General features: G+C 55.2%; 1 protein-coding gene across 1 annotated transcript; it reads left to right on the top strand.

Annotated features, from left to right (window-relative positions):
- The first annotated feature begins 9,257 nt into the window (after positions 1-9,257).
- LOC104319504 (tubulin alpha-5 chain) lies at positions 9,258-13,262 on the top strand. Its single transcript, XM_069781179.1, has 4 exons — positions 9,258-9,377; positions 11,500-11,722; positions 11,863-12,011; positions 12,195-13,262. Exons 1-4 carry the CDS (start codon positions 9,375-9,377, stop codon positions 13,164-13,166), a joined length of 1,347 nt encoding a protein of 448 aa, XP_069637280.1. The 5' UTR covers positions 9,258-9,374; the 3' UTR covers positions 13,167-13,262.
- Positions 13,263-13,286: the final 24 nt, after the last annotated feature.

The following is a 13,286-nucleotide window of genomic DNA, read 5'->3' as shown; positions in this document are numbered from 1 at the left end:
GCACCTACCTGCCAGCCTGGCTCACACCAGCTTCAAAACCAGCACAGGCATCCTGAGTGTGTCTCAAGAAGACCCTTATTTCTTTACATTTTGGGGATCGCTGTGTTATGACCTGTTTTTAGCTTTCCAGGGTCACAAAAATGCTCATGAAATACTCTCGAGGCTTTCTGAGAAAAGAGCTTTTGGGTGAGTGAAGCAGGACCCCAAAGGACCAATTTTTTTTATCCTGGTTACCCAATCTCTTAGGAAGGCAACTGAATTGCATCATAAACTCGTGCTATATTATTATGCAAACCACATATTAAGAGAGATATTTTTTTCAGTGCTGCTCAACGTTTCATCTTTTGATTTCCTCCAGAGAACACAAACCCTGTCACAGCCTCCTCAAAACCAGCAATTACATACTGCAAAATCATATTCTTGGTGATTTTTGAACTGTGGAGTGATGTGCTCGGTGAGTCGCATGCTCACTTCTCCCCCCGTTGTACCCAGCCGTCTCCCCTCCTCTTCTCCCTGCTCCCCAGGGGAAGGTCCCAGCTCTGGGGCAGCTGTGTGGAGATGCAGCAGGGAGGGAGCAGGAGCTGAAGCCAGTGGGACAAGATGAGAAGTGGTTGAGCAGAGTGAGGCAGGCTCCCGGGTGCCATTTCTGTGCCACCTTCATCTGCCTGCCCTCTCCCAAGAGAGACAATGGCAGCGGCCATGGCCATGCTCCCCATCTCCGGGCATGGCCACAGGGTCAGTGCAGCCCCCAGAAAAGGGATCAGTGGGAGCAGTGTGTTTGTTCACCTCTGGAAGGGCTGCACCAGGGGACATCACTTGAGAGGGGCATCCATTTTAAAGGTCTGTATTCATTCGTTTACCCCCACTCCTGCTGTCTCATCTGAACAGCCGTGCCCAATTTCTCCACACCCTCGTGTTTTTGATGCTCTTCGTGCTTGTCTCGATGGCCGTGCTCTCAGCCTCCTGCCCAAGCTGCTCTGTTCTCATCCCAGCTGGCTTGTCTAGAATTGCACCTTCTAGGAGCTGGGGAGTATCCAGAGAGGCAAAGTCATGTGGCTGCTTTTAGTCAGTGTAGCAGGACAGAGAAGTGAGAAACAGCAAAGTTGGGGTGACTTTCGTTCAAGCAGGGCAATGACTTTGGGCTGGATTCACAGACACAGGCTGTGCATCCCAGGCACCGCCCCACGGGTGTGCTCGCCTGTGCTGAGGCCGGGGCTGCTGCCCCAGCCAAAACCCAGGCAAAAGCAAGGTGCTTGCAGATTTTAAATCAACAGAGTCAGAGGCTGGCGGAGGTGGCAGAAGCCCGTGACTAAACAGGTTATGCACAACAAGCACACACACGGGCCCAGGCAGCAGCTGATTTTCACAGCAGCAAGGGGCTTCACCCCGTCCCTGGCACGTGGCTGGGAACAGGGTGGGCTGCAGAGCCTGGATAATCCTGTGATGTTCGGGAGCAGGGCACCCACACCCACCCATGGGGATCTGACCCCAAGGGAAGGGAGATTGGGGGCGATGAAAAGACTGATACTGCGCAACCCCCCTCCAAATGTTGGGGGGCCCTTCAGCCACGGAGGGGAGCAAAAGCTGCAGCTGACACAGGACAGGAAGGGATTTTGTTGCAAAGCAAAACCTGATTTCACTCATGCACGCCAACACACCCATGCCCACGGGCTCCCAAGCACCAAGACCCTTGTATCCAGCTGGCTTGGCCAAGATTTCCTGCAGTGCCTGGTAGGACTGGGGTCACCATCTACCTGGTCCTCACCATGCCCTCCAGCTACGTGCCCAACCTTGGCCTGTTGCCTTCATGCTAGGCATGGCTCAAAGGCAAAAAACGAGCCAAGCAGGGTGAAATGAAAAAGGAGAGGGGGCGACTGCATTTGCATTAGAAGAAAACAAGAAAAAACACAAAAGAATGCCAGTAAGCAACCTTCTGCTGTTTTCCGTAGCCATTGGTGCCTAAATACCAGTGCAATGCTGTGGATGCAATGGAGAAGGCTGTAATTTGGATGGCCATCTGTAACAAACCAGCATGTAAAGCATCACCTGCTAAAACTGATATTTTCAATTCATCAGGCCTACACTGGGAATATTAATGGTCCTGAGGGTCTTACTGAGCCACTAATGGTAATTTTTAACAGAGCCAAAGCACTGAAGGACAGAAATCACTCCAATTGTTAAGAGAATAAACTGGTTGACCCAGAAAACTCTAGATTACTGATAATACCAGAAAAAAATAACAGAAGAATTAATTTTGATTCCATCAGCAAAGAACTAAAGACCTTAAAATACATGTAATACCGATCAGACTTGTCTCAGGGAAGGCAGGTATTGCTATGCAAACTTGTCATCACTTTTCAGCACGATTACATGTGCTGAATTACATTACGTCTGGTTGATTCAGATCAACACCGCTGGCATGACATCCTTACTTGGAAGCTGGCAGGAGATAATGATAACAGCATTCGCATAAATCATGATACTGCTGCAGAGAGGGATGGAATAATCTGTTTTCCACATCAACAGAAGGAGGCATATAGCTGCTGCCGCAGGTCTTTCCAGATCTACTTTTTGTGTTGTCCCAGAATATTTACCTCAGCATGCCAAGTCAGCCTGCTTATATTCCTGTATTGCTAAGGACACACCAAATGCATCAATAGCAAACGTGTGCTTGTCAGCAGGAGCAATACTGCTGGGGGTCTTTGTAGTAGGGATCCCCAGGCATGGGTGCAAGGTCCACAGTGATAAGAAGTGTTTACTAGAAAAATTGGGGATAATGCTAAGCTAGTAGTGTTAGTGATTAGTTACATTAGTTAGTGATTAGTCACAGTAGCTATTGAGGGGGACAATTAACTAGTAGGGATGGTTTAGAATTGTCTGATTAAAAGGCCCCGTTGCAGCAAAATTTGCTTTAATGCAGCAAAATTTGCTTTAATACAGTGAAATGCAAAGTAATTCATTTGGGAATTTGGAGGAAGCGGCAACCTTGTCACCTATTACTCTGCAAATCCACTTGTCACCCTCAAACTTTATCAGTGGTAATTTGGGATTCATTTCAAGACCATCGATTAAAGCGCCGAAGCCAGCGGTGCCTGGCAGGGATCCCCGCAGCAGCCCAGCAGCCCTTTGCTGATGATTCACCATCACCATCCAGCACTTGGGTACCCCAGCCTGCCTTGCCAGGCACCGCACCGACACTGCTGCTCCTTACCCGGGACCCCCTCGGTACTACAAGCCGGTTACATCTCTGCCTTTGCCCTGAGCAGACCTGTCATCTCAAGAATCGAAACCAGGCTTGTTTGGTGAGGTGGGTTTTCCATGGTTAATTGATACCTGGTAAGGATGCTGAGAGTCCCCCAAAATGTGCAGAAGCCCTCGGTACCCAGCTCTTGCCAGACTCTGCATCCCTCTGCCTGGGAGGTGGTAAAGCCCTCCTGGCTGTGTCCAGTGCAGGGCCATTAAATGGCAGAGTGAGAGCCATACGGTCCCAGGGAAGGGCACAGCCGCCCTGGTGTGCACAGGGCACCTGGGGATGGCTCGTCCTAATGAGGAGGGCCACATTAGGCATGGGAGCTCAGCAAACCGGGGCTCCTGAGCCTTTACAACAGGGAAATCCTGCAGAATAGCTGCTGTTTTACATGCACAGCCCCTCATCATCTGAGTTAACTCTGCCTTGGAGCTCTCAGGGATGTGTTCGAGCCAGGCATCCTCAGGATGGCTGTCGAACGCAAGGTCTCAGCCCAGTGATCCAAAGCCACCAGCTCACGGAGCCTGGGGCTCTGGGAGGAGCGGGGAGCCCAGCCCTGGTTTCACATACCACACTCTCTCCACACACAAACAGCTCCAGGCTGGAGCACCCTGGGAGCCATTGCCCAGCTGGGTTATTAAATGCATCTTTTATCTCATTAGCCATTTCCCTCTGACATCCACCAGTGCTTGGCCAGCTGCCAGCACCTCCTTTCCGCTTTTAATGACTCTACAGCAATCCCCGAGACTCCGGCCTAGTTTGTCCAGGCCCAGCTCTGCTCTCAGCGTGTCCGTGGGCCAGCAAGCTGTTTGCATTACGTACAACCCACTTCCACCTGCAAAACCCCCACCTCGCACACATCTGTCCAGCCATCGGAGGCTCAACTGCTCCCCACAGACGGGAGCAGAGAAGAGCCATCGGCGAGATGCTCCTGCACCAGGAATTGTTTGCTTTCCCAGGGGATGTTGGACTTTCCTGCCTGGCAGTCGTTTATCTACCTCAAAGGAGTGGGTGCATCTGCAGAGCCACCCAGCGTGAATCTGCCGTGTCCCCTCTGCTGCCCAGGGGCTGGGGGCTCCGCCACAGTCCCACAGACGAGGCGTGCACTCCTGGGAGCGGGGGAAGCGGTCGCTGCCTCTTGCCCCATCGCTGCCAGCTCACACAAGCACGCTCCGCAGCATTGCAACAGAGCTGACCACAGCTTTGTTGCATTTCCTGAGAACTTGTAAGACAGGAGGGCGTAAAAGGCCAGGGATGGAGACTGACTCATCACTGTGCCTATGGTCCTGCTTGGGGCATGCAGTCCCTCCAGCCTGATGGGGTAACCCGTGCCCCTCCAGGAGCTCCTACCAACACCCAGCTGTGCAGAATTCATTGCACTTCTGCTTCCAGCTATTCCTACACTGCCTCTGCCACTGCCAGCTCCAAGAGCTACTGGAGAAGAGGAAAAGCAGCACTGGTCCTTCCACACAGCCCACCAGCGCTACACACTGGCATCCCTTGAGAGCATGAGGACACCTCACCAGGCTCAGCTCCTCCATCACGGGCCTGGAAGCAGCTTGTTCACACCAGGCATGCTCAGAGCCCTGACATGAAGTCACTGCAATTAGACAGCTGGAGTTTTATTTTGCTCCCGTGGGTGTGTAGCTGCCTTTCCCAGGACGTGAAGAAAGGCGGATGACACTGGCAGCCAGGGAGGCTGACTCTGAGCCAGGGAGGCTGCTCACCCAGCGCTGCTGTGCCTGGAAAAGAGCTAGTCCCAACTCGTCCGCCGGTCCCTCTTAGCCCTGCATGTTAGGGCTCAGCATGCGTGTGGGGCTGCCTGCGTCCCTGGGAGTGCCTCCCTACTCTTGCCACTGCCCAGTGATTCAGGGCTTAGGACCGTAGTGAGATCTGGAATTAGCTTTATTGTTCCTGTAACGCGGCACACGCTCCGGGCAATGCAGCAGGCGTTGCACAATTGACTTCATTTTATCTGAACCAGCAATTACGCTGTTGTTGCTCAGCTCCAGCAGAGAGGACTTCTGTCAGATCACTACTGTAGGTCTTCAGGAGTAAACGCCACATGTGGGTTATTGAAGATGTCCACTGATGAAGATCCCTTGATCCTGAGACAATCATGCTTCACTACCCTTACTGCTAGCAAGCCTTAAACTTGCATCTTCTTGCCCTGAACATGCAGAAGAGTTAATCCCCTTCCTATGTGCATCTGCCTTAAACATATTCTAAGGCCTTTATTGAGTATCTGCTTGGTCTTCTAGGTAGTCCCCATTCTTTCAGCCTTCCACTGCAGCCCATGGTGTCTACCCTTCCAGTCACCCTCGTTTCTCATCTCAGATCTCTCTATCTACTCCAGACAAAAGATGAGGTGCTCGGAGGGCCCTTTCTGACCTTAACAAGGCATGAATCTCTCAAGGAATGGCAAAGGGAGCATTTTCTGCCCATCTCCACGCTGTGCTAGAACATTTCAGGGTGGCAAAGTATGTCCCAAATGTTGTCATGCTAGAACTGCAGCAGCAATCAGACATACGATGCCGGGCCCATCACCAGGAGCAAGCTTTAGGGTGCTTTAGGGACCCTGCACAATGGCTCGCTGGGATACTACTAGAGCAGTTAGCATCACAAGGGACTTCCTTGAACTCACAACATCTGCAAGATGCAGTCAAGCCCTGTGCTTTCAACAGACACATTAGTTTCACCAGCCAACGTTGTCTGCCCTGTGTTAACGCAGAGGTGCCTTTCTGCTTTGAGAAGGTTGTCATCACGACTCACCCTGCAGCAGAGCATCGCTGGCTCTCTGGGCTTACGAACCCAGCAGCTGGGTTTGCTGCCGGTATCCTCGGCCAAGCAGTAGGCAGTGCTTGGCCATATGGGGCTCTGGGAACTGTTGAACTGAAAGAGCTCCTTCCTGCCTGGTTGCTCCTGGGCTCAGGGTCCTGCCATATCATCCAGTGCAGCCACTGCTGGAGAGCAAACTGCACAGGGCACTGATGGGCTGGAGACACAGCCCGGCTCCTCCACCTCCCTGCTGAACCACACTGCTAAGAGGATTATGGGCAGAGCAACTGCGCAAGGATGGAGTGAGGGGTAAGCAGAGCAGGCACAGATGCAACCCCTTTGGGAAGCTCCTGGCTGAGGTTAAAGATGCGGACAGGAGCCCATGTTCCTGAAGCACCCCTCGTCAGCTGGTGCTTGCCTTGTGCCCCCCCCCCCCCCCCAAGCTAGTCTTAAAGTGGAGCGCACTGGGCTTCCTCCCCAAACCCATAGCACAGCTGTGGTCTCTTCTACCTTCCCAAGACAGCCATGACCCCAAACTGCTGTGTGACACTGCTTGCTCTGCCTGGAACAGCCTGGGTGGAGCTGAGGTCTGAAAAGTGGGAGCAATAGTTTGGGGAACTGGGGTGTGGATGGGATGTACCAGGCTGGGCTCTGAACGGGTCATCTCCCCAGTTTCAGCTCTGGGTGCTTTTAGGTGTGGCAGACTTTAACATGCTTCTGGAAGAGAGCTGTTTGAGAGGCTTTGTTTGAGTAACTGCAAGCAGTGGTTCCTGTACCAGCAGGTACCTGTCCGAGAGCTGGCTGATCTCCTGGGCCCCGTGGGCAGCAGCAAGCAGGGGTTTCCTCTGCAGCATGCAGGGCTCTGCCCCTGGAGTATCTTCAATCTGTTTTTTCCCATTCTTCTGTCGAGAGATGGTTGAATTCTGACTCACTAGCCTAAAATCTGCCTTGCTTTTTGTACCTGTCTGGGCGCTGGTGCAGGGTCTAACTTTGTTCTGAGCAATGACGAAAATGTTTCCTGAGCAATTCTTGTAACCTTGTGATTTCGGATGTGGTCTGAAAACATTTGCAGGGTCTTCTTAGGCATGTGGGTAACATCTCTGTGAGAGAGGGGTCGCCTCGGGACGAATCTTGTTCCAGCCAGGGTGAGCTCAGCCTCCGCTGTGTGCTTGCAGGCTGCTGCTACCAGCATCTGCCAGGCTGCTGAGCAGTCAGGCACTGACAAGACGCAGCCGATTGGTGCTCCCTGGATTTAGCCAGCTGTTCTTAAGCATTTCAAAAAAGCTTAGACATCTGTTTGGGCTTTTCAGATCAGAGGTACATGGAGATGCGTAGCTCCGAATGACTAATGGCTCTCTTGTCAGTCATTGCTGCCCTGCTTGTTCAACATAACAGCATCTTGAGTGGTTATTTTCACTGCGAACATGCATTTGCAGCAATGATGAATGAGGGACATTTCACCCTCAGCTCTCTACCAGAATGGTATATAAACAGATCCAGGCATCTCCTGGAGAAGTATCACATCATTTTACACCCCGAGGTGCCACCAGATTGTCATACAAATCTTCCCAAACTGGACGAACCCCACACACCTTGTGTGGCCACCTGAAATGCTGCTCACTGCCCAGCTCCAATGCTTGTGCTTCCAACCACTGCTGCAAAGCATTCATGCTTTAAACACCCCAGAATTAATTTGCACTGTGGAAGTAAAGAGGGTGCTAGGAGATACCCAGTCAAAAGTGACACCTTGGCGTCCAGCACACATTTCAGCGAGCCCCTTGGCAAAGATTTTCATGGGGAAAGATGATCCCATTGCTCCTTTTCACACAGTTTAACTTCTGAGGCTCAAATTTTGATGCCTCAGTGCTACAAATTACTCTCTCACTCTCATGGACTGTCTGCATCAGCATGGTCCGTGTTATCTAGTGATCTCTGAGGTCACTCAAAGGACGTTTATACCACGGGGAGGAGTTTAGGGATTTCCAGAGTTATTTTCCAGAGTCACCACAGCATCCTGTCCAGGTTCAGCAGCACTCACAACCTGAGGCATCTCTGTGCAAAAAAAAAATTCCCACCAGCTTGATTAAATCCACTCTGACTGTTCGGCTCAGCCATTTCTGCAGGTCTCAAAAATGTGTTGCTTAGACACCAGCACAGTCTTCACAGCAGTACTGCTGCTTTCAGTCACTTTACACATGTTCATCAGTGAAGGTGACACTTTCCAGGTGACTCAGGCACAAAGAAAGGCTATTGTGGGTGGATAATTTAGGTCCAGCTTCCAACTTTCAGAGTGAGCTGAGAGATGACAGCGCCTTTCAGCAAAAACTCATTAAGTCAGAGGGCTCAGGCAGAGGCAGGGCTGGTTCTGCACTGCAGTGGATGCTGCGAGCATTTTGGAGGGGGGAGGAAAGGATGGACACATTATTCATTGTAGCAAAGCCAGACATCAGTGAAGTCACTGCAAAGAGACCCCCTTCGAGGTGCTCCAAGCTCTCCTCATCCCCAGTCATTTCATAAAGCTTTGTGAAATCAGATCAAAACCAGGAGGTAAAGTAGAGTCAGGCTGGAGAAGGAGGAGCCCATCGGCAGGCAGGGCTTTCAGACACAGTGCTGGGGCACAACCGTCCTTAAGGGGCTTGCGGCAAAGGACAGAATGGAGTTTTCCTGCTTTTTCCTCACCGATCTCCACAGAGGCTGGGAAAGCTTGTGCTTGTCTCTGAAGTGTTTCTCCCGGGTGTTGCTCAAGGACCTTGAGCGGCTGGCAGAGACCCAGCTCTGTGCTCACCCAGGGATCACATCAGCGCCTACACCCACCAGGAGGGAAGACCTGAGCCAGGTTCTTTGCTGCTTTTCCTTCCTCAGCTCCCAAAGTCTCTCCCGGTTAATGCCCGGATGGTGCCTCGCACCAGCAGGACACCCACCAAGAAGGTGCCATCTCTGCCCCTCAGCGGAAGCCCCTCTGCCGAGACCGGCAAGCGTAGTAAGACCAACCCTTATGCCCCCATGCCCGTCCCCCGAGGGAACTCCCGGGTCTCCCGTGGCCCCTGCGAGGCAGGGAGCGGGGCGTCCGGGGGGTGCTGCTCCTCGGTGACTCCACCAATGCACCCAGCCGGCTGCCGGACAGCAGAGCCGCATCTATGCAAAAGTATGCAAATACGCTCAACGCCCGCAAATTTATGCAAACGCACGGAACCGTCTCGGGCGGGGCGGCCCGCCCCAGAGCGCCGGTGCCGCCCGCCCCAGAGCGCCGGTGCCGCCCCCGGTATAAGGCCGCGGCGGCGCGGCCGCCCCGGCCGTGCGGAGCTGCTGCAGCCCGGGGAGAGGCAGGTCGTGCGGCAGCGGCGGCATCATGGTGAGTGCCGGCCCCGGGCTGCCCCCTCCCTCCGGTCCCGAGGGTGTCCCCAGGAGTGGGGGGAACCCCGGCGGGGCCCTCCCCGGAGCAGGCTGCGACCCCCATAGCTTCACGGGGGGGGCTCCCCTGGGAGCCCAGAGGTGCGGGCGATGAGAGTACCCTCTGTGCTTGCCCTGCCTCTGCCTGGCTTCAGCCCTTTCTGAGCTGCTGCCTCCCCGGCACTCAGCAGCCTCCCTCCTTTGAGCATCCCCCTTGCACCCGTCTGACATGTCGGAGGCCAGGAGGCCACTAGCCAAACCCGGCCGTGTGCGGAGACTGGCGTTTGAGCTGACCCTCTTGCCTCTCCTCCCTTTTAATAGCCACGGTTCCTGCCCATCTCCCCTGGTAACACCTCCGGCTGGGGGGAGCCCAGTCTGCCAGCCCCCCATGCTGCAGACCCACAGCTGAGCCCCGGGAGCAAGCTGTGGCTTCACCCACCGCCCTGCACCTCGGGTGCCAGGGTCTGACCCATGGGTGGGCATCACTGTGGGTGAGCCTCCGGGCTGCCCTGCTGCCGTGGTCCTGCTGCGAGCTCTGGCCCCTGAGCTCTCTGGCTGCTCTGGAGAGTACCCCAGCCCCAGGGTGCCCAGGCACGCTCCCTGCTGCCCCGCGGGTCTGTGCTCCCTGCCCTTCCTGAGCCAGACCTTGCCGTGAAGAAGGCAGTCTGCCAGCTGGTGACCAGCAGCGCTGCGTCCCTGGTGCTGCTGGGCTTTGCCCAGCCTGCTGTCAGGGCTGGGTCCCACAAAGTCAGTCCTGGCTGCTGCATGTTGGCGGGATGAAGTGCGGTGGCCAGCATAACCCTCTGCCCTCCGCTCTGATTTGCAAGGTCCTTGGCCAGGGAGGAGTCCTTTCTCGTCTCTTCTTTCTTGTGGTCATCCAGAGGTGCTTGCAGCTGTGTCAAGTGCTTGCTGTGCACTTCTGCTGAGGGTCCTGGAGCTTCCTCAGGATTTACTGTTGGCTCCTTGTGTTACAAAACCTTTATGGACCTGCTGGGAGGGATAAGTAGGGCGTCACTTTGCTGCCCCTTGCACCTCAGCTTTGGGAAAGGTGGGGAGATGAAATTCTGCCTCTCACCATGGGTATCAAGGGCTTATTTTTCTGTCATCCCTCACTATCACTGCTGCCTCTGAAATGCAGCACCGAAAGCACCCTAGACGCAGAAAGCCAGGACTTGCTGTAACCTGTGCAACTTCCTCGGACGGCCGTTGTTGCCGTGCTCCTGAGCGCAAAATGGCTGGCTCCACCGGCTTCCTGCCAGCTGAATCACTGTGGGGCACCCATGGCTCTGGAAATCCGGTTTGGTTTGGATGCTCCTCTGCCTCAGTCGTGCCTGATGACGTATCCAAGTCCTTGGCAACAGCAGGGCTGAGGCACTGAATATTTTGGTTCTTGGTGAAAGGGCTGCAGGCTCTGGGGTGCCTCACCTGGAGGGAGCAAGACTGCAGAGCCCACCTCAGCCTGGCCTCCCCCGAGGGACCCGAGGCTGCCCTCGAAGTCCTGAGCTAGAGGACCCTCCCACCTCAGCCCTTTGGTTCAGTTAAGTGCAGCTAATGCTTCCTCCTCCTCCAGAGCTAATTTAGGGAAGCTGAGCCTCAGAGCACGGCAACTGTTCACTGCTGCAAATCCCCCGCCTTGCTGGGCACCCATCCTCAGTGCCGTCAGCTCCCAGCGCCCGGGTGATGCTTTGTCATGCCAGTAGCAATAGGGGCCATGCCAGCTGCTGCAGGGCCCCAGCCCTTAAGCCAAGTGGGTGTTTGGGCAATGGAGAAGATGCTCCCTGGGTGCTTCCCAGGGCTGTGGGTGAGGCAGTCCGGGGAACATGCTGGCCTGGTGTCCTGGGCTCCAGCAGATGGGTCTCCATCTTCCCTGGACCCCTGAGGTGGGCAGTCCAGTGATGGGAGGCAGAGCACCAGATTTGGGAGAGGGCGGCAGACTGGGATGGACACAAGGCACCCAGGCTATAGCGCAGTGTGGCTCAAACAAGCCGACAAGGGCCTGGGCTGTCCTGCCTGGGTTGTGCACCACCTGCAGCAATTGCATTGGTGGTCCCACCTGGGATCTGACCCTGCCTCCCCCTCCCCAGCGCGAGTGCATCTCTGTCCACGTCGGCCAGGCCGGCGTCCAGATGGGCAACACCTGCTGGGAGCTGTACTGCCTGGAGCACGGCATCCAGCCCGACGGGCAGATGCCCAGCGACAAAACCATCGGTGGAGGGGACGACTCTTTCACCACCTTCTTCTGCGAGACTGGGGCTGGGAAGCATGTCCCGCGGGCCATCTTCGTGGACCTGGAGCCCACCGTGATTGGTGAGTGTACCTCAGTTGGGCAGTGACGATGGTCACTCTCTCTGGGAACAACCCACTGCGGGACAGTCCCTAGGGTGACTCCTGCCGCGTTACTCCTGGGCGAGTTAGAAAATCTCTGACATTGTGCCAACCTCTCCTAGATGAGGTTCGGGGAGGAGTCTACCGCCAGCTCTTCCACCCTGAACAGATGATCACCGGCAAGGAGGATGCTGCCAACAACTACGCCCGTGGGCACTACACCATCGGCAAAGAGATCATCGACCAAGTGCTGGACAGGATCCGGAAGCTGGTAGGTGACCGCAGAGGGGGGATGTGTCCCCCTGGGCTGGGCTCCAGCATCACGCTGGGGGTGGGAGCATTGGGGGAGTGCTGCTGTGCCCTGGGAAGGATCTGTGGCTGCCCAAGCAAAAGTTTGAAACTTCCCTCCAGCAAAGTCAGTGCTTGGAGGAATCTTACTTGGCTCTCTTTGCAGGCTGACCAGTGCACAGGCCTCCAGGGATTCCTCGTATTTCGTAGTTTCGGAGGGGGCACTGGCTCTGGATTCACCTCCTTGTTGATGGAGCGACTCTCCGTTGACTATGGCAAGAAGTCCAAGCTGGAGTTCTCCATCTACCCTGCACCACAGGTCTCCACCGCTGTGGTAGAGCCCTACAATTCCATTCTCACCACACACAGCACATTGGAGCATTCAGACTGCGCCTTTATGGTGGACAATGAAGCCATCTACGACATCTGCCGCAGGAACCTGGACATCGAGCGCCCAACCTACACCAACTTGAACAGACTCATCAGCCAGGTTGTCTCATCCATCACAGCATCGCTGCGGTTTGACGGGGCCCTGAACGTTGACCTGACCGAGTTCCAGACCAACCTGGTGCCCTACCCTCGCATCCACTTCCCCCTGGCCACCTATGCTCCAGTGGTTTCGGCTGAGAGAGCCTATCACGAGCAGCTGTCAGTGGCCGAGATCACCAACTCCTGCTTTGAGCCAGCCAACCAGATGGTGAAGTGCGACCCTCGCCACGGCAAGTACATGGCCTGCTGCCTGCTGTACCGCGGGGACGTGGTGCCCAAGGACGTCAACGCTGCCATCGCCACCATCAAGACCAAGCGCAGCATCCAGTTTGTGGACTGGTGCCCCACGGGCTTCAAGGTGGGCATCAACTACCAGCCCCCCACGGTGGTGCCGGGGGGGGACCTGGCCAAGGTGCAGCGCGCCGTCTGCATGCTGAGCAACACCACGGCCATCGCCGAGGCCTGGGCTCGCCTGGACCACAAGTTCGACCTGATGTACGCCAAGCGAGCCTTTGTGCACTGGTACGTGGGCGAGGGCATGGAGGAAGGGGAGTTCTCCGAGGCGCGGGAAGACATGGCCGCTCTGGAGAAGGATTACGAGGAGGTGGGCCTGGACTCCTACGAGGATGAAGAGGAGGGCGAGGAGTAGAGAAGGCCCTGGCAAAAAGGACCGTGCTCCTTCCCCGTGTTAGCTGCAGAAACCCTTTGCAATAAACCATTTCAGAGCCTCTGTGTCTCCCACTAACCCCCCAGCTGTATCGGTTTCTTG

Source organism: Haliaeetus albicilla, chromosome 4 (assembly GCF_947461875.1).
Source record: "Haliaeetus albicilla chromosome 4, bHalAlb1.1, whole genome shotgun sequence".
Taxonomy (NCBI): Eukaryota; Metazoa; Chordata; class Aves; order Accipitriformes; family Accipitridae; genus Haliaeetus; species Haliaeetus albicilla.
This window is presented reverse-complemented; position numbering and strand designations above follow the sequence as displayed.

What these genes read in the sequence shown, in the direction of transcription:
- LOC104319504 (XM_069781179.1), top strand. An exon ending in CCTGGAGCCCACCGTGATTG is followed by an intron (nt 11,723 to 11,862) that starts GTGAGTGTACCT and finishes AACCTCTCCTAG; the next exon opens with ATGAGGTTCGGGGAGGAGTC. An exon ending in TGGACAGGATCCGGAAGCTG is followed by an intron (nt 12,012 to 12,194) that starts GTAGGTGACCGC and finishes CTCTCTTTGCAG; the next exon opens with GCTGACCAGTGCACAGGCCT.